At 38.7% G+C, this 25,776-nt stretch overlaps 4 protein-coding genes across 9 annotated transcripts in view; 2 read left to right on the top strand and 2 right to left on the bottom strand.

Annotated features, from left to right (window-relative positions):
- The window catches only part of LOC125771948 (longitudinals lacking protein, isoforms A/B/D/L), a 52,814-nt gene extending 33,742 nt beyond the window's left edge, over window positions 1–19,072 (bottom strand). The window contains exons 1-3 of one of the 6 annotated variants that reach the window (XM_049443164.1): window positions 18,805–19,072; window positions 16,579–17,551; window positions 1,630–1,982 (exon numbers count right to left, since the gene is read on the bottom strand). In XM_049443164.1, coding sequence (XP_049299121.1) covers window positions 1,630–1,803 — 174 coding nt within the window. In that variant the 5' untranslated portion in view covers window positions 1,804–1,982; window positions 16,579–17,551; window positions 18,805–19,072. The other 5 variants (XM_049443158.1, XM_049443159.1, XM_049443160.1 and 2 more) reach the window with 5 other exon arrangements.
- A 261-nt stretch (window positions 19,073–19,333) lies between these two features.
- Window positions 19,334–20,540, top strand: LOC125772006 (NADH dehydrogenase [ubiquinone] iron-sulfur protein 3, mitochondrial). Its single transcript, XM_049443280.1, has 3 exons — window positions 19,334–19,540; window positions 19,632–19,700; window positions 19,766–20,540. The coding sequence occupies exons 1-3, from the start codon at window positions 19,480–19,482 to the stop codon at window positions 20,419–20,421; spliced, it is 786 nt and encodes a 261-aa protein (XP_049299237.1). The 5' UTR covers window positions 19,334–19,479; the 3' UTR covers window positions 20,422–20,540.
- A 54-nt stretch (window positions 20,541–20,594) lies between these two features.
- Window positions 20,595–22,314, bottom strand: LOC125771977 (uncharacterized). The gene has a single exon (XM_049443219.1). The coding sequence runs from the start codon at window positions 22,109–22,111 to the stop codon at window positions 20,651–20,653; it is 1,461 nt and encodes a 486-aa protein (XP_049299176.1). The 5' UTR covers window positions 22,112–22,314; the 3' UTR covers window positions 20,595–20,650.
- A 126-nt stretch (window positions 22,315–22,440) lies between these two features.
- Window positions 22,441–24,591, top strand: LOC125771988 (BTB/POZ domain-containing protein 6-like). Its single transcript, XM_049443251.1, has 2 exons — window positions 22,441–22,762; window positions 22,981–24,591. Exon 2 carries the CDS (start codon window positions 22,988–22,990, stop codon window positions 24,188–24,190), a length of 1,203 nt encoding a protein of 400 aa, XP_049299208.1. The 5' UTR covers window positions 22,441–22,762; window positions 22,981–22,987; the 3' UTR covers window positions 24,191–24,591.
- The last annotated feature ends 1,185 nt before the right edge of the window (window positions 24,592–25,776 follow it).

The following is a 25,776-nucleotide window of genomic DNA, read 5'->3' as shown; positions in this document are numbered from 1 at the left end:
AACTGGCAAAAGAGAATTGTACTCTTAAAATGTTTCAATATCTTAATCCGCTTCAAACGACCCTTCTATTCTGTTACATTACTATTTTTTTTGCATAGAGGCCAACCTCTTTCAATTTCATCCTTCTTTAAACGATAGCATTTCCTACATTTCCTACAAACAACCAAAAAGGACTAGCTCCCTGAACCTAAACGGTGACCATGTTTATGTGATTGTCAGTTGATAAAATTTTTACGAATTATTCTCACATCCCCGTGTTCTGGCATATCTCCGCACACCGCCGTGTATTTCAATTGTTGAAAGGTCGATGATTAAATAACGCCCTGTTTGCAAACGCATGTGAAAAGATTTCCACATGGGATAAGGACATTGAAGCCAATAGCTTAGGGGAATTTTCTTGAGCTTTTCTTACTTCAGTTTTTTGATTAGGGTGAAAACAGTTCAACGCAAACAAACGTGTGAAACACATTAGACCGTAATGAAGAGCGAATAATTTATCCGGGAAGGAATGTTTCTGATCGAAACTGTAGCTACTGTGACTGAATCGCGCATATTCTACTGACATACTGGAGGAAAGAGTTTGGGAGACAATAGGATAAGAAAAATCAATAGTTTGTCCTCTTATGTTAGCGGAAGTCTTCTTCGACATTCAAATGTCAGTAATCATACAAGACACGACACGATCTACACACACTCACTATTATCATCCACAGACAACACACACATGCGCTTGGTGAATGAGATTAATTAGCAAAATGTTTCAAATTCTCCTTGTCATATGCTACGGTTGCACGCCATCTCTAGCATTGGTCTGACACAAAGCATCCACAAGCCATCCCGTAAGTGCACGTTATCCTATTTCCTCATGTGTTTGTCATTAATACCTGTCACGCTTGGGGACGAAGCACTATGTTTAACCCGGGTACGGCTGAAGCAATAACCGAAAGGGTTATTGACGCAATTAACCAAATTCAGCCATCCAAAGGCAAATGTGTGCGTGCAGGGGAGTTAAGTGTCGGAGTCATGTCGGAAAATATCTTGGAATACATTTTTCTCATTTATTTCCCCTGTGGAGCAAGACAATTCATTTTTCGTAGCATAACGTATGGGTTCGTGTGGATGTAGAAACCAATTTCAATTCTTCAAATTATTTGTCCCTCACTAGTTCTGTTCTCGTGGAATCTCTAAAATGATAAAATTATTATGATATACCTTATTTTAAGTGCAAATTTCATGAAATAAGTCTTGGAGTTACAACGCCTGAAAGTATGCAATCACATTTTTTATGAAAATAGTTGCGAAAAATTTAAAGTATCCTTAGAAGGATTTCATGCATTCTAGCATTACTTGCGTAAAATGGCGATTGAAGTGTGACACACTTAAATACAAATCACTTCTTGTATCTCTAATCTGCCTTTTTTAATTTAACCCTAGCATTTACTACCAATTTTTGAACAGAATCAGCTACACAATTCATTGTTGTTTTGACTTAATGCTTAACTAAATCCCTCTAACCCTCTATTTTATGTTACAAATAACAAACAAAATGTTGATATCATTGATTGACATTATAAAATGAAACACGGAGCTAGTGATAGTCTACATTTAGGCGCATTAAAGCACGCTTACCTGAAAGTAGGAACTGCACGCCGACAGGACAACCTTGTGTGCCTGCAGCTGCCGTCCCTCGGCGGCCAGTGTAACGTCGACCAGGCTCTCATTGTGCAGCAGCGTCGAGAAGACCGAGATGAAGTTCGGCTGATGGTTGTTCCACCGTAGACAGTACTGCTGCACGGACATCATTCACGAGCCGTTTTTTTGAGGAAGGCGAAGCAGAGTTTTGTACACTGGCTACGTTCGCACTGCCAATGATGATGGTAGTGCTTTCACCCTACGATACGCCGTACCGTAGCGTGCTTCCGTCAATGCTCTCAATGCTTCGGGTTAGAATAGCTGTAGATAGAGACTTTGTTCGCGGAAATCTGAAATGGGAAGGAAAAAACATGCGATTTAATAAAAATGTGTTATAAAAAATGAAACCAAACATACAATTATAAATCTATCTTAAAGAACATATCATATTTTAAATTTTGGACAATTAATATCTGATAAGAAAGATGATAAATATACAACGGGTGTATTAAAAACAGTTTGTTACTCTTCTCGGAAAATTAATTTAGGTACTAAACAAAATTTAAATTGTCTACTAACAAACCCACTACTTAGAAACAAATGACATTATGCACGATGATTGCATAGTTACAGGCGTTTTATTTGGAATTGAACAATCAGTCACAAACGGACATCTTGAAAACGTAACGTAAATTGATATTAAAAACTATTGTTAACATCTCTCTCTTCTTGGCTTTTAACGACCTAACAGGTCACGCAGGCCATTTCTGCCTTACTAGACTTATTTTTATCGCGTAGCCGGATAGTCCTTGCTACGGGGGAACGGTTCGGATGGGATTTGATCCCCGGTCTTGCTGTGTGGACCAGCGCCGTTTATCAGATGCACCACCGGGCCGCCCCGATTGTTAACATAAAGAAAGGATTATTTTCTCTGTTCAAGATTATTGTTACTAGAATAGAAAAAAATGTTGGAAAAATATAAATAAAATATTTTTGTAGCTTTTTCTAAGCTTCCGTTGTGTTCAAACCTATCAAACGCGTCAAAAGGCAAATTAAAAACAGACCCAGATTACTTATTCTTCTTCCTTTTTTTGTTCAGTGGTTTACTACCCTGTATGAACCTAAGAAGTTCCCAACTCCTCAGCCATACTTAAGGTTACATCCACTCCACTTTCGACTGAATCCAGATTTAAAATATAAAAATATGAAATGAAATCATTTTTGTTTATTTACATATTTCCTTTTTTAATTATAAACGTGTGAGTTGTGATTATTTTAATTTTATTACAGTGGATAATATATTTTTACCGATCAAAGGAGATATTGCTTGGCTTCCAATTCTTCTCTTATAAATATAAAAGATTGAAAAATTCAAGCTATTTGCAAATTACTGCGCGAATCTTATACCATTAGGATTATAAAGTAATGTTAAAAAAATAAAACGTCAACGATGATCAACGATTATACAATAACTCAGCTGTCGTTAGTAATATTGCCATTAAACATGATCCACCGCTACACAATATGGTTGAAGTAAAATTTGGTCAAAGCCCTCGCTTTAATTGATACATCCTTTTAGAGAATAAAAAAAAAAAGAAAGATCCACCATTCTCATTAGCACTCAGGCCGACAGCGACAGTGAGCGACAGTGTCAAAGTATACGCCATGACCGCATCTCGCGCGCGGGAAGCACGCAAGAAATAGCAACGAAAGATGACGACATCGTCTACCATTTCTACCGGCAGTGTATTTATGTAGTTTGTTGTTTCCAACAGCGGCCAAAGCCACGTACACCCATACCAAAACAAAAATAAACGATAAATAATATATCATCAGCTGCTGCTAGCCGCGAAAGAGCAGCAACTCGCACCCCACATGCAAACGGTATGCTGCTCAAGTGGATTATAAAGGCGAGAGAACATTTTTGCACACAACTAGAGAAAGAGTAAACCTCAGAGTCTATGGCTGGTGAAAAAATTGAAAGACAACGAAAAAAAAAACCCCCACAAGCCACTTTGAGTCATAGTGGAAACAGACGGTATGCATGAAAAAATGTTAGTATATATGGATATTTATTAGTATTAGAAAAATGAAGTACACCACACCTTTATGTACGTTGGTGGCGGAATAAAGACCATATGTTACGCAGTAGGGTCATGGCATTTTGAAAGTCAAGGTAAATGCGACATGGACGACAGTAGGAAAAATATGTACCATTTTCCAATTGCCGCCCGAAGAAAACACTCTTATACATGATGTCATATAAGGGTTGGAGAGGTTTTTTTTTTAATCTCTACCTACTCGCGTCATAGCGATTTCCGCACGGAATTTAAACTGCTTACCAAGGGTCTGACGTAATGGCGAGCAAAGGAAAGGAAAAGGAGCAAAGGGAGAGAGAAAAAAACCCTAAGATTTAGAATTAGGATAATCTTAAACGTGTCACAAATCTGTCTGGAAGGCAAAATCAATAATCCTCAAATTGTTCCCCTCTCATCGAAAAAGGGATTCGAGCGAAAAACAGGTGAACGACTTTGAATCGACCGACACATTAGCACGAGTGATGTGTCACGCGTGTTTTGCTATCGATCGACCATTAAAGATATATCTTTGGGGTTGTTTTATTAACTGCACCGATTGCAGAACAGTTTTACTTTGCTGAGGGGAGTTTTTTTTCGCTGTTTTTGTTTTTTTTTATTTTATTATTTGTTTGATGGTAATTAACCCAAATGCGTGAAGTTGTTCCCCTTCAAATTTATAAGCTTTATAAGCGAGATAAAAAAGTTGCTTATCAAACATTGTAATTACTTCTTTGTAGCTTAATCTTGCGTAATCTTAATGATAAAGTGAATGAATTCTCAGTAATGAAATGAAACTTAAAAACTCACATGCAAACGTTATCCAAATACAAACATTAACTCGTGCCACATACAAAACAACGGATAATATGTGTAATTTAAGATTTGTTTGGTTCTTTATGACCATTTCATATTACTAGAGGAAGTCATCTTAGCTAATAACTGGAAGATTGCCAGGGCATTTTGATACGTGACCTGAGCTACAGCCTTCTTTACAAGTTGCTGTTGCTAACGCGAGGTGTGAAAAACGTTACTTAAACACTATTAACGATCCAGAGATGAGGATCTAACAAAACGATGCACACCATTCGAACGATGGATTATTGCAACTTTGACTAGATTTCCAATTCGAAATTTTCCATTTGAAATAGTATAAAAATTAGGCAAGTAAACTATAAAATGTCATGAGTCCGTTTTGGAGTTTGGGCTAAGTTTGTCCAATTCGTACAAAATGAATATAACCAACGTCATATTCCAGGGTGGAGGATGAGAACCCCTCTCAAGACTTTCCCTACCATCAAGAGTTTCTATCAATCTTATGGTCTACAGACGAGACCTTTTACTTTGCACTACAGCGAATCATTCGAAACTCAAGAATCTAATTCTATAAATCAATCCAGTTCCTGACATGTTCCTGCTCTGATAGTAATAACACTAGTCAACCTCAAATAAGATCCGCCTTTGCCGACTTCTTTTTGTCCAAAACTTCCTGCACTGTAAGTCAAATGTCTGCACCGAGAGCAGTAGTGCGCTGTTGGTAAACGCTGGTACTCGATCATGTACATACATATCATAAAGCATAAGAAATTAATCAACTCAAAAAACCAGTTGTGAGGATGGATTATAGAGCAGGTCATCTGAAACATAAGGCAGCGCACTGCGAACAGCCAAACAAACCAGACAAATACGTCACTGTTCGAAAGGTGCTCTGCCAATTGTCGCGAAGAACTGTCACTCTACCAAACAGTCTTCTGGAACTGTCAGCAAACCTGCACACAAACCGCTTCGGTGACAGTCGTGCAAGACAAAATCAAACTGTTTTGTTGTATGTCGTGTTTGTCTGGCTTGTTCTATGCAGATTGACAGAGCATCTCCATATGATTGCATGGGTTTGCGGGCTGCCTAATAAACTCTGTCTAAAATTCACGACAAGTTCTCAGTTCGAATACTGAGAGAGGAACCCCAGATTGCCCAGAATTATTTTGAAACTGTATAGGTATGTGAAAAGAAAATCCTGAAGCTAGCACAGTAACAATTGAAGTTTTGGTTGGTCATGTCATTAAAATGACACCGGACAATCTATCTCGTTTTAAAGCATCCATACCGTTCATGGAGGGATTGGAAATTCCATTTCAAATAAAGTCGACGTTTGAATTAGCAAAAAGCTGCTAAGTAAGATATGCGAGTCAGAGGAGGACAACGTTTAGTAAAAATTTGAACTATTGGCAAACCTTATTAAGTGTCTTAAAAAATTGCCAATGCAATTTATATGAATTTAATACTTCCATGTACTATTTCTTAAGTCCCGATCGCATCAAAAATCATTCCATTACATGTCGTTATTCTACCAATTTACAAATGGTGACGAATGTCGGCAAAAACAAAATCACGATTCAAGCCACTTGCTGAATCGGAACTTCGGTTCACCGATCATCTTCCCTATTACGTGTGTTAATACCGAACCGGACTCTTTGCTCGCTTCTATTGCTGGAGGCGTGCGGGCAATGTTGACGAGAAGGGAGCGAAATGTTTGAACCTTGAAAAATGGACACGGCCACAGTGGAGCTGTGTATGCGGGCGAACGTGCGCGCGCATACACACACACACGCTATATCAGCTCGCGGCTTAAGCCGTACCCGTGAACGACTTGTCCGTGTTGACGTCATCGGTATGGCGTCGTACGTAAAGTCATCATCGCTTCGTTTCACAGCGCTCCCACATGATGTACGGGTGCGTTCCGTATGCTGTTAAAAAACAAACGTCTCCACTGGTGAGTATGTAATGTAGTGGTATTAGAAATACGCAAAATTACCAAGCAAGTTGTAATGGCAAACACACAACCACTCACCCCACACGGTATCGTCGCGTGATAAAGCATCGAAAATGTATAAATGCACATTCGTCACGTTATCGGGTAAACCGGGTAAACACCCGCACGATCGAAGACAACAGTTACTGATGAGCATTTATGTAGAAACAACAGAAACAAGCTAATCGATTCACACACATACAGTCACAAGAGACCGGTGGAAAAAAGTTTTCTTTTCCAATCCAACATGAATCGCCATTTGAGTGTTTCTTCTTGTAACCTTAAAAATAGTACAAATAGCTTTGACAACATTCGAAAAACAATGTTTGCTCATAATACACAAGATGATATAACCCCTTATCAGCTGATTTGTTTACATCATAGCTCTTAAGTTTTTTTTTTTAATATGTTTTAATTAATGCACTATCAGCACAGCCTTATGCTTAAGAAGGTAGTACACTGTAACGATCTGAAAAAAAGTGAAAAACCAAAAATTTATTCTCTTCTTTTTCTATTACAAATAAAAATATCTTCATTGGACAACAACTTCGGCCAATACATTTTGCAAAATTTTTGCCTTAATTTCCGATTAACTTACAATCACCGTACATAAGATTTCTGGTAACATTGTAAAACGAAAAATGTACAAAATTTTGCAACAAAGAATTAGGGTGTTTCGAATCGTAAAAATGGACATTTTTTTGAAGTTTTTTTCTAAATATTAAGATGTTTGTAATATTTCTGTAACAATGGGACACATCTCAGATTCGCACGGTGGTCGAAAAAGATAAGAACTAATAATTTTAATTACTTACTTTTTTTTTGCTCGGTTAGAACGACCTGGCCGTATCTAGACTTATTTTACCACGTAGCAGGATAGTCAGTCCATGCTACGGGGGGACGGTTCGGATGGGATTTGAACCCGGTCCTGCCGTGTGGACGGGCGCCGTTTTTCACATGCACCACCGGGCCCGCCCCTTAATTACTTACTTGCTAATACTAAAAAGTCCTAATTGTAATAACTTTGTGATAGAATCCGAAATGTCTGAAGAGTTTCATTTTGGTTGCCTACCTTTTAGGGATTTTAAAAGTGATTTTAAAATAAAAAAAATTATTTCTCGGTTGTGCATCGAAAAAACCTTTTCGGTGTTATGATGTCTGCCATTTTTTTTTCAAACCTACTACATCATTAACGTCATCATCGTAGAATAAAATTAACAATTAAATAAACATTGAAAGGAATTTTTTAGCTTTAATAAAATCGAAAGTTGCAAAGTGTACTACCCCCTTAACAGACGATGATAGCAACGGTAAAGCGGAAGCTGTTTACATGAATTAAATTACCACCTCACGGTTCCAGACAAGTGGTATCCCGAAGGCACTCGATCCGCAAGCAGCTCATGATCGTTCTTTACGAAGACTTCACGAAGAGCGATAAAAATTTCATTATGTATAATTATATGCTTTGCAAAACTTGTTACCTACACCGAAACGAAGCGAAGGTTTCGTATTTGTACGAGCATTCATTTACAGTAAACTGTTTCAATACAATTCTTGTGGCTGGTGTTTCACACATTTCCCACATTTGCGAGACAAACCCATCGTTCCCCTTAAGTGCCTAAAGCAAAGCGTCTTCGAAAAAATGCACCTTCTGTTGCTATAAAATCAACGCAAAAAATTATGGCTCATTGATCGTGGACGGAAACCGCCGAAGAACGGACAAAAAAACTTCATTCTAATCTCCAGCACAAAAAATTCCAGCAGCATAAATTGATGCATTTACACACCTTACACTGATGCACGTGAGAATGCATCATGCACCGAAGCTACGAGCGCGTCGTGATTGATCGTTCGAATTAATAGGCTGATCTTCGGTTGTACAGCACAAAAAAAAACCGACGCCTCAAGCGGATCTGGGGGTTGGCGGTACCGATATAATAATGGGATAATTATCGAATGCAAAACGCTGCTCGCTTGAAACAAACGATTTACATTTCCCACCGTTGGGTGGCTAAAGAAGGGTCCAATTATTGCATGTGTCTGTTTTGTGTGTTTGAGTGTTTAAGTGAAGCTCGAATGTGGTACGCTTCTCAAACCGTGTAAACATGTTCCGCGACACAGCCCAGAACGAGTTTGAAACCACGAGTTATTGACATTTTATATGAACCGATTAATATCCTCTCTCGGATGGGGCTGTGTAATTATTACTACCTTTTTTTTGTTTCGATTGGATCACCCGCCTCTTTATCACATTCTACTTGTTCTGTCTCCTTCTTTACTTGTCTATAAACAAGTTGCGTTTTTTTCCTCTTTTCCTTTCTAAATATTCTTCAACGATCATAATATTCATTACTGCCTGTAGGATATATCCTATTATTTTATTTTTATTCCTTCTTTTATCATCATTTACAAACGAGAACGACTTGCCCCCATGTTTATGACGATTTCATAATAAAAGATCTCATAAACTGGCTTGAAATGAGTTTCGAGCGTCTTATTGTTTATTGATTCGTTCAAAGATGTACGAAAGAAAGGGATTTTTTTTCCTCCACAAACAATGTCTTCAACAAATAGAAATATGGTTTGTGACTTTTGTGCACGAATAATTATAATTTTGTAATATTTTATAGAAAAACTTTTTAGAGTTTATAGAACTTTCGAAATATAAAACATATTTCCTAATTTATAATATCATTTACTGACCATTATTTATTTAAAATCATTTGCTTCATGGAAATGATTCGTCATTTCCCACAACAAAAATTTGGTTTATCGTCTAACGTGTCATTAGTCATCGGGGTTTTTTTGTTTTTGTTTCTCATCGATTCGAGATCAGATTAAATTTGAACCACAACCGTTAACGTATAAGAACAACGGGTCGAAAGATAACAGCATGTCACGCATTAGTTCTACACACTTATAAAATTGGTTGGATGTTTGGAAACTCGTAATAGAGAATCCACCACTGATCCCACCACACATCAAAACTTTTAAAAGAATATAAAATTTATATACCTAACTTAAGAAAAATGTTATGTTTCATTATGCGTTGTCGTTTGTAGTATAGTTTAGTATGAGACACCATTGAAAAAGAAATCTTTTAAATATGGAAAAAAAGTTATCTTCCGAATGGCCAAATCTTATGACTTAGCATGGGCAATTAAAGCTAATAAAGCTTGTAGTCAGTCAGAAAAAAAAGAATTTTAATATTTATCTTCAAGATAATGACATGTAAAGCAAAATAGTATGTTAATTGATAATAGAACCACAAACTATTTTCAACGTAATCACTCGCTGTAAGCAAAACAACACAGGACAAACTACCCCTGCATCGCTCAACAAGGAAGATTCATGAATGGGTGGTTCCACCCCCTCCGGCGGACCATCAACAATAAAACGAGCGAAGAAAAACACAGCCTAAGCGGTAAAAGTGGATGATTTAATACAGCCCTGACTCATTGCAAAGGAACCCCTTCACCCTCTTCTTCTCTCTTTTCTTCCTCCCAACCCCCTTACCCATCGACTGGTTTTTGCTAGGGAAGGACCATCAGCTAACGAACTCATAAAAAAAAACCTTCACGTGCACACAACGGAACAGACGTGTGTGACGAGATGCACTGATACTAACGCAAAACAAATCACATACACACGGTAACCATCACTGCTCTACAGCTATAGCCGGTAGCACGCGGATCATAAAACAATCGTAACCATTTTTCGCGCATGCTTTAATGGAAATTGGAGTGCGCGTGTGTGTGTGTGTGTGTGTGCTTCATAATCCGCAAGCAGAAGAAAATTGACTTGCATGTATTGGAAAAACGAATGTAGAACGAATGAGCACAACTTGCTTGCATTTGAACGTTGTTTCTTTCCGAAGGAAGGGCTTCGCGTAGCAAATCCAAGAATCAAGGGATTATTTTTCCTTTTTTTATTGATTGAAATGTTTATTTTTTCTTCATTACAATCGAAATTGTGCGCAGAGACAACATATGAGTATCCAATCTTTTTTTCTTCTCTCATTGAAGGAATGCCTAGGAAATGGCATGTTAAACTCATGTTTTTTTTTTTAATTCTTGTAGAACGGCCTGGGGTATCTTAAACTCATGTTTTGTTATTATAAATGTTCAAGTTTTATTTATTTATAAAACGTCCTTAAAATAACTGGAATATTTTAAATTATACAGTGTAAATTATATTAATAAAACCAAAAAACATCATTACAATGTAACAGACTTCTAAACGGCCAATTTTGTTTCATTTTTGTTTCTATCATAGACGATAAGATTTATGTAACATTCTTTTTAAATAAAAATAACAAATTGTATAAACTTCAGTATGCGCTTCCTGTTACATGGTGTGTGTTAAACAAAATGTATAAAATATGTAAATAATTTTTAATCAAATTTCATGAGAAGGAATATGGTATCTATACGGAATCTTCGACCAGAGTCTAAAGTTATTAATGAAAATATGTTACCACCGGTTGAGAAGACCAAGGATATGGCAATCTTTCAAGGTTTTAGGAGAAGGAAATGTCTTCCAGCCGAACTGAATTGTTTCCTAGTTTAAATCTTCAATTGTGATAAGCAATGTAGGCCTGGCAGTTCTTTATTCACAACAAAAAAGAGCGTTTTCAATTGGTTTGTAAAATTTTTTTTAAATAATAATTTCAAATAAATTTCCTTCATCTCTAATGATTCATCTATCATCCCGGGTGTGCGCGAAAAATGTATTCCGGAGAATTCTAAAAAATCGTTCAACACATCGTTTTCACTTCAAATTAATGGATTGAATACTTATTTGCATGTTCAAAAACTCATATATTTTCATGTTTTTTGGCATTAAACTTATGCTAATTTTTAACTAGAGATTTATGTTTGTTCATAAAATAGAACGCATTTAATAGAACGCAACGCAAATAGAAAAATTTAAAAATCTTTTGAAAAATAGAAATGTTCTGAATAGAATCGTTATCAAAAAAAACCACAAACAATCCGGATACGAAATATGAAATTCTTCCCAGTTTCACAAAATATCGGTTAAGATAGACCGTATGATGGCGACATCTTAAAGCAAAGTAAAAGAAATCTCCCTGCCGGTGAGTCATCGCCTGGTCAGTTCACAACTTGTGACAACATACAAAAACAAAAAAGAATTCAATAAAACTGGTTTATTGCAACGAAATAACTGTCTACAATCTCGCGCTTCGATAGTGAGAGTGAGGTCAATTGCGGAAAGTTTGGCGGATGTTGAGCAATACCTAGTTTGTATAAAGAATGGAAAGATTAAATTTTCTTATATAAAACATTACTTATATAAAATAGCTTGAAAGTAATTTAATTGGTACATACATAAATATTTGTTTGTAGCATTAGAAAATGCATAAAAAACTTTTTTTAAATATGAAAGCAAAGGTTTTGTGTGACATTTGTTAGAAACACATTTTCTTAGTCAACAATCTGTACATTATTCCTATAGAATAACCTTTTTTTTGCTTCTTAAGAACGGCATGGTCGTATCAAGAAATAGAAAAACCATCTTGTGATAATATTTCTTTTGATAAGATAATTAAAGAAAACGTGATGAAAAAGAACACAAGACCAGCAATAACATACTCTTAAAAAAATATTAAAACATGTTAAAAAATATACAAACATAAATTGTAATACATTTTTGCCATCTCAACCGTCACATATGATCGCACGAACTCTGCACTACCACCAACAAATAATCGTTGACAGTGACGTAAAACAATTTAAAAAAAAATAGCGGTTTGTCGATCCATTTCTGCTGGATATTTAATTCGTGAATTAATTTGCCACCATCATACTTTTACACATTAACATAATTCGCGAGATACCGAAACGTACGACACTACTATCAGAACTGGTTCCGTTTGCTGTTATCTTCTACCGACCGGTCTGGTGTGACGCAAAAGATCACAACATGATCACAAGCCTCCCGATGTGTAGAGCAGCATCGTACATATAAAACCATCAATGACGCTATCAGCCGTCTGCTCCGAATGCTGCATGCTGGTGCTAAGAAAGTTGACAGACGCATGCAAGCAATATATAAAGTGTGTTGTGTCCCAGACAGAACTTCTCCACCAACAGCCATAGTGGTCGGTTCTTGTTTAGCAGCAAACTTTTTTTAACAAACTTTTGCCATACAATCGAAACGAAGGGCACACCAACACATAAATTGATCCTTCTGCGTACCGTTTACAAAATATGCTTCCCTTCATATATCAACCGTTGGCGGTGTTTTTTTTTTTTCTTCTGTTATGTTATTAATCAACATGCCTACACACGGGTGCACCCTGGTAAGCTGAATGATAACAAAAACCGGCATCAACATGTCTGCAAAAATGAGGGGCCAGTTTTTTTGGGGGGACAAACGGGCAATTCAGCCCGCAGGGGAATAATTTGCATCGATGCCATTTAGTGAACGGTTAAATTTGCGGTTTGATCTCGTTATGGCAACATTGTACGATGCAACAAATACTATCGGTATAATGTCACACGCATGGGATTCAATTTCGAGTTAAACATAACGTGTATAATTCGTCGGCAAAAACATTATAAAACAGTAAATAATTTTAATCAAATATTAAAAATATTAACATTTATAGTTTTTTTTAATTATATTAAGGTAGAACGGCCTGGCCGTATTGATTACATTGACATTGACATTTATAGTTTTTAATAAAATCAAAACTTTTAATATAAAAAATTAAATTAAAAAATGTTCTTATATAGTTCTTCGAACAGAATAAGTTTATAGTCGTTACACTATACTTAACGGAGGTTAGAAACACTCTTTCTGAGAGTGATTAGAATAAAAATTGGAGAGAAAAAAAATAAAAGCTCAATTACTTAACTCTCATCCACAGCCAACAACATGTACTAATAGAGATGGACATCAACGACTGCACACAACCCAACCTTCAGACGATAAACAGGCAGGCAGGCAAACAAGGCTGATTGTATTAAAAATACCAATACAACAGGTAGTCACAGAGACAGTCACCGAGAGATCCGTTAGAATCTGGCCCTTCCTTCACTACCATTTAGCAACCAATATCGACTAAATGTCTTTTGCCACGGTCACGAAGTTGCACTAATTTACGGTAATTAACCTTTTTTTCCCAAACACTTCCTTTGGTTCTCGCTAGGTGTTCGATGGCCATATAAGTTTTGCACTTAAATAAAAAATGTTAAATGGACTCAGTGCGCTAATGACAGATTGGTTGTTCGACGACACTCTCATGACATGACCAGCCCATTTGAACTTATCGGAAATCTATTGATCTTATTACAAAGGCGATTGTAGCAGTCTCTCTTCAAAGTCATTCTACACATTCTTAAGTCCTTTATTAAGTTTCCTATTGGAGATCGTCCATTTGACATCTATGCTGAAGATGATCTTTGTGCCTATAGTGACAATCAGTATCAAAGATCTTTGACAATCCAAGATTTTCTGTTACTCGTTTTATCCTTTTTCATCTGTAGATCCTCTACTATATACACGCGTACAATATCTTTTATCCTAACCAACAAGTTTGTTTCCGAAATCACCAATCAATAATTTATTTATTCACACAATTCATGGTTCTTTTACTACAAAAAACCCTGACCTTTTACAAGTTATTTCTTAATCCAACCTTTTCCAATTGCTCATAGTGTACAATTCTTAAACCATAGCCTAGCAATGAGTGATCAAATTAAAGTCAAATTGATGATTACTGGCCAAACACATCAAAGCCATCAATTCATTTCAATTTCAAGGAATACAGAGACGCTACGTTTGTCCTAGTGGAAGGCCTAAAAAAACCTTTTCGGTCTCATTCCGGTATTATTTCAAAACCAACCCACTAGAGCCTGGCAATTTGTTGTAAGACGGTGACTTATGAATGAAGGTGCCACTTTTCATTGTCCTTCCACACAGGGGGGATCAAAAAACCCTTCTGAGCAGCTTCCGCACAGATGCGGCTAACAGGAATCTAGGATTTGATAACAGTGGCGCTGGTGTGCCAACATTATGTTAGTTTTTGCATCATTAAAGTTCAACCTGAGGTTTTCCATCATTCGCTTGGTCATCTAAGCAGCATTTACAGGAGTGTCAGGATTTAGAAGATAGTCCTAGACTTTTTTTATCCGTCTATTTATCTTCTTCTTTTGAGGCACTACAGCCTAAAGAGATCTTGGTCTGCCATTGCTGGCTTTTCTGGACTTTATTTACCCATAGCAGGATAGTCAGTTCTGCATACGGGATACCGGAGTTTGATCCCCGGTCCTGTCATGTAGAGACCGGCGCCTCTATCATCTTCACCACCGAGTCACAGAAATCACTCTCTAGTTCTTCAAAAAAAACATTATCAGTTTACGTTCTACAAGTTGTGTTTCCATACTGTTAAGTAATGAATAACACACGCCAGCCTTTAGTGGGGTGTAGTGATGTGCGCTCCGGAATGAACCTGGCAGGTTCATTCCGTTCCTTAAAATGAACGATCGGATTTAGGTTCAAAATTTTCTGAAGGTTCTGAATTATGAACCTGGTAGGTTTACAGAACTAGGATAGAGGTTAGAGGTGTACAGTTCCGTTCCAATTACGCCATTAATTCGATTTCATCTGCCTACTCTCCCCCCAACCCTCGAGCCCCCCCTCCCCCCTTATCAATTCATTCTCATCTGCTATTAGGACCTACCAGAACCAGAAACCAATTAACCTACCAGTTTCGTTCCGTTCCTTTGCAAAAAGAACCCAGTTCCGTTGCGTTCCTTTTCAAAAAGAACCCAGTTCCGTTGCGTTCCTTTTCAAAAAGAACCCAGTTCCGTTCTGTTCCTATTTTTTTGCAATTTTCCCATCACTAGTGGGGTGGTCATGTCGTTAGAATGACACAGGACAATTCAGCCCGCAAAAGCCTTTTTAACTCTGTCGTTACGTATAGAGGGCATTTTATTGATGACAACTTAATGGACAATTTCGATGAGCTGAATTATTATTTTGCATAAGTTCATACTGCAGAATAGATATGTATGTAAAAGTTATGCATGCATTAATGCACGTAGAAATTGTCCCAAAAATTCTAAAAACACTGAAAATTTATAAAACTGGAAGAAGTTTATAAATAGTGCCAGGCTGAATATGTTTTAGCAACATTTGTTCAATATCAATAAACTGAAGTGGTTATTAAAAATATCATAAATGAAACATCTCTTATGTCAAAAATTGACAGATGGCCTTTTTTTAAAATGCTAATTCTAGTGTTTAGCAGCTATAGTGATTATTAAGGCCCGGGTCTATGATAATGTTGCGGCAACGTTTGTTCAATGGCAACAAAATGAGATGGTCTATGAATATCATAAATGCAACATGCAACAAGGCACATTTTTATGTCAAAACGGCAGATGACATTTGTTTGAAATTTTTCTAATGAAATTTTCGGGAGATAAATAATTATATTGAAAGAAATTTGTCGAAATAGGAAGTGCATTATCCACTTTAGGTGATTTTGGTGGCTCGAAGAAGGATCTTCAACGTGCAAATACAATACTGAGGTGAGCCAACGCAATACCAAGGTATTTAGATTTGTTGCGGCAACATTCGAAGATGAAACAATTCAATTTGTTTCTTTTGCAACAAAACTGTTCCCGCAGCAAGAATTTGACATTTCGTCCATACGATTTAGGAACAAATGTTGCCGCAACATTTTCATAGACCCGGGCCTAAGGGAATTTAAAAAAAATCTAACTTTAGCAAAATAATTAACTACCTACTACCTAGCAGGATCGTAGTCTTTTGTTTGTTAAACAAATTTGTTTTATTTAAACAAGGTTACTTTACCCAAAAACTAATCATTGACATATCAATGCTTGTTGTCACTTACTTCGATCGGTTCGTTATCTGTGCTAAGCACAATACTACTGCACCCATATTACCGCCTCATCATAAAACGGTCAACGTAGGTGTCAAACAAACATAGCTTGTTTGTTTCTTAATTCTGAATAACTGCCCCAATCTCTCATCTAACGCATAATTGGTACATTGTTTTCTCACCTTTTGTTGTTGTTTTCTTTAAGTCCTCATGCGTGCGGTGAAATTTGGCCGCGGGAAAGATGAATATTCAGCTTGTCCCGGTTTTTGAGACGGGTTTTCAATCATTCGGCATACACCCTATATTCGCCCAACCATATCCTTGCTACTGATTTCTTCCAAATCAAAGGATGAGCATGAAAGTTACTGCTCCCGCTGGTAATACAACGTATTTGTGTAACAATGATTTGTTTTCTTTCACTATTCTTCCAATGTACGGTTAAACTTCCATTTTTTTCCAGCTGAACGTTGTACCGCACCGAAAAGGTGCATTCACGCACTACCCTTTTTAAAGCACATGTGTGTGCACACACATACACACGCACAATCTCACCACAAACACAATCAGCGGCTTTACGATAAAGTAACGCCAAAACTCACAAAGCACTGTACGGCAGCATCAGCAGGAAAACGCGCGCGCATACCTTCTCTCTCCTTGGCTGTGGTGTGTTATCTTTCGTTTAACCACCCGAGAGAGAGAAAAAAAAACCGCAAAACCACACACACACACACACACATACACACACCACGCAACCACGTCGGAATGGCGCCACACACGCACGGCGCAGCAGCACCGAACACAACACACTCGGAACGCGCGCGAGCACACGGTACGCACTCACGCACGCACGCGCACTAACACACTAATCGAGGAAAAAGGGCTCACACACGTACGCACTGCTTACGTTTCTGTTGGGGTACCGCGTTTACACGGCCATGCCGAAATCAAATCAAACCACTAGTATGTTAGTTGTTTTCTTCTTGTCATCCGCACAAAGATGATTCGTTGCTACGCTAGATGGTTGTATTTTTTCGTCAAAACACTCACACCCGCCGCTACACAGCTTCATTACGACTTTTCATCACTAAATGTGGTGTACCGGACACCGTCTCGTTTTACCTTGCCTATAGAAAGGATGTTTAATTCACAGCAGCACTACAATCGATACAAGAAAATGAAAATATTGCAATTACAAAACTTCAAACTAATTATTGTATGATAAACAATTTTTAAATGCGTGCGTTGTTGTTAGCTTTTACACGAGGATACAGAAAAAGAAAAAGAAAGTCACTAAACTCGATTTTACTTGTTCTCTCTTTCTATCAGTCGATTACAAACATAAACCGGGTTGAATGGAAAGGGTTTAACCTCACACACTGGCACACATGCACACACACACACACGCGCGCAACGAGATGCACACGCGCGTTCTTCAGGTGATACAGGAAGCTTCGTTATTTTTGCTTCGCTAACACAACATATCCTTTGTACGCCTTTGCACAATCAATTATAATACCCTAAATGAAGGGTTATTATATTCCACTTACAGATTTTATGTATAGAAATTAGCATTGTTTTAGCAAAACTAGGAATAATAGCTCAACCGATTATTTTGAATTTTCAATTTTCATTTGAATTCTGACTAACATTTTTTTGCTTGTTGTCCATCCAAAAACTAACCATAAAGTAAACACAACCGCGTCCTTTCCCACCGTACTACATTCAGCACCATTGCGTTTCATTCGCCATTGCACACATAAATAAATAAATAAACAAGAAAATTGCATCCAAATAGCCAAAGTTTTGTCGTTGTGTTGAAATGGGAAATGAAAATGTGGAAAACACTACACCCAACACTGCTAATCCGAACACCACCTCTCCCTGGCAGATGATAAAATTTACTACAGTGAACAAAACGGACGAACCACGGCCACAAGACGGACCCCACAATGATGATGCAGCGACGACTGTGCGTACTTGACACAACACACACACAAATACACTTCGAAACGAATGAATTTGTTGATCCTGCAGCGAGCGCCTGTGTTGACTTTTGGGAAAATGATCCTTTACAATCGTTGGAACTGAATAAAAATTCGTCCTTGCTGCAACCGGGCACCTTTACTACGGCAGAGTAACAACCTTTGTTGTAATCGCTTCTCGCTCTCGCACTATTCCATTTCCTCCCGCGCATCATCTTATCCTTCTCTATCCCGCTCGTTCTGCCAGCGGATGAGTTTTTGTTTCATCCCAGCAAACACTGTTTTTTCGTCCTGTTGGCAGTCTGCACGCACCAGATCTGTCTCCCGATGAACGCTGCGGATGAATCTGCACACGCACGCACACAAGCGCGCACACTATCGAACGCGCGTGTGAAAAAATGTTCTTTCATTATTTTCACCACCTACCGATGGTAACACACCAGCCCGTCGGAGCAGTCGTGTGATACAGCATCGTTGCACTGATTGCACCTATTGATGTGGATTGCAATTCGATGACTTTATTTTAAAACGGCTGCAGCACATTTCCCATACCGATTTTAACTACTTGAACGCACATTAGAACCTTTTTTCCACTGCAAAAACCATTTTTTTCAACCGAAATCCCACCGACAACGTCGTGCACAGTGAGCAGCTCTGTTTCGATAGTGGTGGACGAACGGGTGGATTCTTTGCACTTTGGCCAATAACGTTCCGATCCGATTGAGATGGAGCGGATTGAATCACATCCGTGTGTTTGCCCGCCTGGGAAATTAATTGTCCGAGATTTCGTGTAAACATTATCAGTAATTTAGCAATTAGCTATTGTACAAAATTTGAATACGTCGTAATCACTACACAACAATGAAAACAAATCTAAACAACAAATATAGTAACGCTTTTTTGACCTAATCCTCCTCAAAAGGTTCACAGTGCGTAAGTACTGTCAAAATCATTGCGGAAAACGTCAATAGGTACCGAATAGGTGACAAAATCGAATTACATAAAACGGAAGCAATCGGAAGAACAACTTTTCTCCGTGGAACGGGGCCCGATATCGGATTGGACTGTTAAACCCTGCTTCCAGCAAAGTTCCCGTAAAAGATGGCCTCCATCTTGCGCTCTTTTGCAACAACGTTCGCTAAAAGCGGCGTGCGTAGCAGCGGTAAGGACGGCAAAGCAAAAAGCATTCGCCATGCTCACCTGAGTGTTTGTTTTGATGGTGCTGCGAATATTGAAACACATCTTGCTTGCAGGTATTTCCCGTGCTGCTCCGGCTATTATGATGCGCTATAAATCCACTGAACCGGCGGCAGAAGCCAGACGTTAGTAGCCTTTGTTGATGATATATTAAAAAGCTATATTTAACACATTCTGGGTCGCGTTTTAGCTACTGTCCGCAAGCCGGATGCCGCTGCCCGTTCGGAGCTGTCCGAGTTCGGCAAGTACGTCGCAGAATGCATGCCAAAGTACGTCCAAAAGGTGCAGCTTACGTCGGGCGACGAGCTGGAGGTGCTGATCGCCCCGGAAGGTGTTGTTCCCGTGCTGCAGTTCCTAAAGGATCATCACAATGCACAGTTTGCAAATCTGGTCGATATTGCCGGCATGGATGTGCCATCCCGTCCGTATCGGTTTGAAATTATCTACAACATTCTATCCCTACGTTACAACTCGCGCATCCGCGTAAAGACCTATGCCGACGAGCTGACGCCGATCGATTCATGCAACGAAGTGTTTAAGGCGGCCAACTGGTACGAGCGGGAAATATGGGACATGTACGGTGTGTTCTTTGCAAATCATCCGGATCTTCGTCGCATTCTGACCGATTATGGTTTCGAGGGCCATCCGCAGCGTCGTGATTTTCCGCTGAGCGGTTATGTCGAGCTGCGGTACGACGATGAGAAGAAACGTGTTGTGTGCGAACCGCTCGAGCTGGCGCAGGAGTTCCGTAAGTTTGATCTCTCTGCACCGTGGGAACAGTTTCCAAATTTCCGCCATGCTAATCCTGCCACGGAAGAGGTTGCAACAAAACCGACGGAAAAGTAGTAAATTAACACGGTGCTAAAAACCACATTTGACACGACATTGGGATGCTGTCGAAGTGAGAGAGTGAAAGTGTTGCTCGTTCTTAGGCTGAAATATAACCGGACGCTGTTGTAAATGTTTGCGAAAGATCTTAATATCGTACAGGATGAGAAGAAAATTATATAGTTGCTTAATTGTATAGTGTTACAGTTTATTGTAAAGCATCAGTTTGTGCGTGGCGATCGCGCAGCTACAGGATTGAATCCTGAGTTAGTCCGCTAGCAGAAACATCCATACCCGGGTCGGACATGTATTCTGAGCTAATGTGCAATGTAGCGCTCAATAAGTCTCCTACCATGGGTTCAGCATCTTCTTCAACCGTTTCAGCGCAATGTTTCAAATTCTGAACACCGTGATCACGTTTCGTTAGGTTTCTTTCTACTTCTGTTACAACTGTGCTGCTACTGTTCGCCCGTGACGATCGTACCTTTCTCCATATAGAGGTTTTCGGTAACTCGTACACTCGTGCTGCTTCCGAAAGAGACATGCGTCCTGCAATGCATTCCGCCACCGCCTCCGTCAACCGTTGCTGGAAAGATTCACCCTTATCACGCTGTTTCAATATCACCTTGCTCGGCAGTATACCCTTCTGGTACAGCCGTATCTTGTCCCGATGAAGCGTCGACAGTGGAACCTCGAAACGCTGGCTTACATGGACTAACTTTTCACCGGATTTAAGCGCATCGATAGCCTCCCTTCGCTGTTTGGCTAGTTTCGGTGAAGTCGGTCGGACGAATCGTGCCATTTTCATCGTTCTTCGCCACAGCACGGTCTTAGAAATGTTGTGCTGTTTCGATGCAACACGATAACTAATGCCACGCTTTAATATTGCATCGATGGCCGCAGTAAGACGAGTGTCATAGCTGGAGGAGTCCATATGTTCTTCTCGTTCCAGTTTCAAATCCTCGTCCAAGCGATCATTTGATGAGTAAATTGTTGAACTTTGGTGTTTTTCTACATCCATCCTTGGAATACCATTTGCAGAGTTAGCTACTGGACACTGCAATCCTTCTATTCCATCTCCTAACAGCTGCTGAACCGCTGCATTACTGTTTTCATTTTCCATCTCACAATCCAATGCAGAATTGCCATCATTCGACTGCTCGCATAAGCACGCTTCCTGACCGAAGAATAGAACGGATGCGTTTTGTACGTTTTCTCGTTTACAATCGCTTGAAAGATACGCAGAAGTTTCATAACCTTCATTGTTAACAATCGACCCTTCCTGAACTGAACTGATGAATGTTCCGAAATCCCTAATCCCTACGATCCGATCTTCGCTATACGGGACTCCTTGTATCTGTAGGAAACTGCAAGCTTCTACAAAGGGTGCTACGTCGTGCGGGAGTAGGTAAATTTCTCCGGTGTAGATGAATTGTAAAACAGATCGTAAACACGCAAGCTTCAGATCTGGAATGAGAACCGTGAGACGATCCGTCTCTATAGCAGACAAGTTCATAGCACCATCGAAGATTGCCTCGAAGAATCTTGAAGCCATGCAGAGTATTGCTCGATTTGCATACAATTCTCCTTCGGGTACGACCAACCGGCAGTCGGTGTACTGGTGAGATTCCAAGATTTCATGCATAGCACACATCATGTGCTCCTGAAAGTTTGTCCACTTCACGCACGATTCGACCGCCATGTTCATAAAATAACATGTAATGGAAGATAATTGTAGATTTTATTTTTCACTAACGTTCCCCCGTAGTAATACAAATTGATAAGAATTGCAATCCATCCACAAAATTACTAAAATTCGCACAACATTTAAAATGAACTGAATGGAATGTTTGTAAACATAACAAATCAGCAATTGTCACGAAGAAAGCGAGAGGGAATGATAAAAGCTGTCATTCTACCAAGAAATTTGACATAAATACGAAATGTCAAAGGGAGATAAAAATGTTCGATAAAGCGGGAAAGAATGAACAATTCTGTCATTCGCTGCCAACAGATCATCTTCTTCATCTTCTTCTTCTTCGTCGAGGTACTGCCACGGTACCACCTAGGGATCCAGCTTCCTGGGCCTTCCCTTGTTACTCCGTGGTTATGGACTGATACCACTACCTCTATTTTTTTGTGGACCGGCTACTCAGGCCATATGTCCTACATATGCCCAACAGATCATTCCATTCTCGTTCTGAACCAAGACCAATTTTTTGCGCAAAAATTTTCCAAAGTGAACAAATTGTATCATTCCAACAACGCAAAAGCAAGTCGGTCGTGCGCTGTGCGTTTTTAAACTTAAGATCACCTAGTGCTGTACATACAATAACTTGACTCAAGCAGATTTTAAAAGGTAACATGAATATTACATCTATTCACAAAATTGTCTGATTACAAGCATAGTTGTTTAACTATTTACTACGATTGTCCAGATCATGCCTAAGGAAATAGTGATGCGTCATTTAAAGTACTATGCGCACATTAAGGTGTACAACAGTGTTAAATACAATCCTAGTTAAAGTATGTAATTTGGAGGGGTGCTTACTCATGCTGTTTTCTATTGAATTGTAGTGTAATCATGGCAGAGGAAGAACAACGTATCAAAAGTCAAGAGGAGGAAGTAAAGTACGATCTGGAATACCACACGGACGATTCTTTAAGCTTGCGCAATACGAGGATGGTAAACAACAAGCTGCTGTCGGATGTAACATTCATTGTAGGGCCAGAAAAGCAACGAATCTACGCACACAAGATGCCTTTGGTGACGGTGTCAGAATATTTTTACAGATTGTTTTATGGGAATTTTGTTGAAGCAAAACTCGACGAGATCGAACTGAAGGATGAGGATCCAGAAATATTTCTAACGATGATGCATATAGTTTACGGAGCTAAGGTGGAAATCAATGATGAAAACATTCGAGATATTTATGACTATACGAGAATGTACCTTTTGCCAAAGGAGTATTACAAGCCACTGATAAAATTTTTAACTGATCAGATATTCGAACAGGATTCAGCTTGGCATATTTTCCAGGAAAATCATTACTACAAATTTGAGTCCGTGGATGCATTATGCTTACCATACATTCAATGCAATCCGCTTTACTACTTCAAACAATATGAGGTAGCCGGTATTGAAAACGAAAGAAAGGTTAAGATTGCTAGCTTACAACAAATCAATTGCACAGATGAGCATCTGATTTCTGCACTTACAGGAAGGCCGTGTAGCGAAACTGACAAAAAGAAATTGAGTAACCTTATAAATGAGACAAAGCGCAAATTCTTTTCGCATAAACTAATGGTTTTGAATCATGTTTTAAATGTATCTACGCAGACACCCCAGAATGGTACTACATTTTCATTGCAGCTCACATCACTTAAATCAGTATCATTGCATGGGATAGGCGTGTACCTACTACCGACCTACGGTGATGTTGTAGTAAAACTCAATTTGCGGCTTAATGATGCATATAAAGAAATTAGCAAATTAGCATTTAATAGATGCAATCCATCTCTGGAGACAGTGAATTTGATGTTCGAAGAAATTTTGTTAGAGAAAAACAAAAAATTACAATTTCAGTTATCGGTACAAAACAGCAATGGATGCATCACTGTTCATAACAATGAGGGTTTTCAATTGATTCACGAAAATATTAAAATAACTTTGGCTACAGTCCCCTCTCAAACAGGGTATAATCACGCTATTGCTCACTTGTGGGTCAAGTATCCTGAATGCGGTTTCGGGAAAAATCATGCACATCCATTGTGCTGCGAAATATAAAAAACGGTTTGCACTAGATACGATTTACATAGGTATATGTTAAAAATGTATTTACTTCAATGTGTAATGGGCTTAAGATGGTGTTAATTCTAGTTTGCGAACATTTGGCAATGAAAGCCGAAACACGCGACAATTTATCATGCAGAGTAACAAAGTTTCTCAATCTTCGTTTAAAACACGCCAAATTAGGTACGAAAAGATTTACGAAGAACAACATAACAGTAAAAGTTAAACATGACACACTGTCCATTGTGGCATGATAATGGAAGCAGGATTATATGGATTGGATGTTCATAAAAAAGAAGAAAGTTTATTTAATGTGTAATAATTTATTTTGTTCGTTACTTGCAAATAAACTCCAAACCTGTGACATACAGTAAATAAATCCGAGTCGAATTGTAGCTACCATTTTGTGTGACAGAGGATTTCTTTACATTGCATTCTGTTTTATACATAGACATGGACATGCGCCTTTGGATTGAGGCGATGTTGGTGGCAATTTAAAATTGATTAAAATTCTTTGTGTAAATGGGTGTAACGGAATCATTTCTTTTGTGTCCGAACTATCTGCCAAATCCACAGGCTCATCTCAATAGCCCACCGAATCGGTGCATATTGCTGAATCGAAACGATTACAATCTTCCGCGTTTCTTCCAGCTTTCTTGCTGTATAACGAACTTGCTTGAAGATCCTTTTGTGCTTTGCTTTGATCCGCTTTGATGGAAGCTTCAGTATTCATGCCGGTTGCGGTGGACAAATTAACCTCAAAGAAGCCTCACCCACCTGCATTCGGCTTGCGATTGAATATCGAACAGATCCTAGAACTCCTGTTACATGGTGCTGGTCTTGGAGCAACGAGCAAAGCGATATGCATCGAAATTATTAAACTATCAAATTTCAGCTGTACCTACCTACAATCAACAATGTATGCTCATCTGTATCCGTTAATAACGAATGTCTGCATTAGTTGATATACAAGTTTTAGCCGATTGTTCTTCGCAGGAACACCCCTTGGCGCCATTTCCATCATGACTAGGGAAGAAAGAGAAATTACCATATTTCCGTAAAAACGGAGTAAATAAAATTAGTTTGCATTGTACTAGAACCTTTTTTTCATGGAAACAAAAGCATAGTATGATCCCAAAGCAATGTTGCTAGACAGTCCGAAAAAGAGCGACACAAAACCCATTTTTGTTGATCGCTCCAGCACGTGGAAGATCAAAACTATACAGCAAAAGTGATTGTACGTTTATGGTAAACTATTGCATGCAAAAATTGCAAGAGAAGTAATAATAAAGTAAGTAGTTCACGTTCACAAAGCGTGTATGTATGTTGCGTTGTATTAGCAACAATAAGCAACGACTTACAATGTTCCTGGTAATAACATTCGACTACATGCGTCTCTCGAATTCTGCTGATTCTGCTTAACAAACGATGGTTTTCTTCGAGAAGGTTCGATACTTTCAGGCCTCACTAGCACAGCACAAGATTTCGGCGAAACAAATGGTCCAGCTTCAAATCACGAAATAATTTCTTTGTAACAATACAATAGCCGCACTGTGTTTATCGCCTTTAAAGTTTCCCGG

The sequence above is a fragment of the Anopheles funestus genome, chromosome 3RL (assembly GCF_943734845.2).
Source record: "Anopheles funestus chromosome 3RL, idAnoFuneDA-416_04, whole genome shotgun sequence".
Taxonomy (NCBI): domain Eukaryota; kingdom Metazoa; phylum Arthropoda; class Insecta; order Diptera; family Culicidae; genus Anopheles; species Anopheles funestus.
Note: the sequence above shows the minus strand (reverse complement) of the source record. Positions and strands in the feature narration are given on the sequence as shown.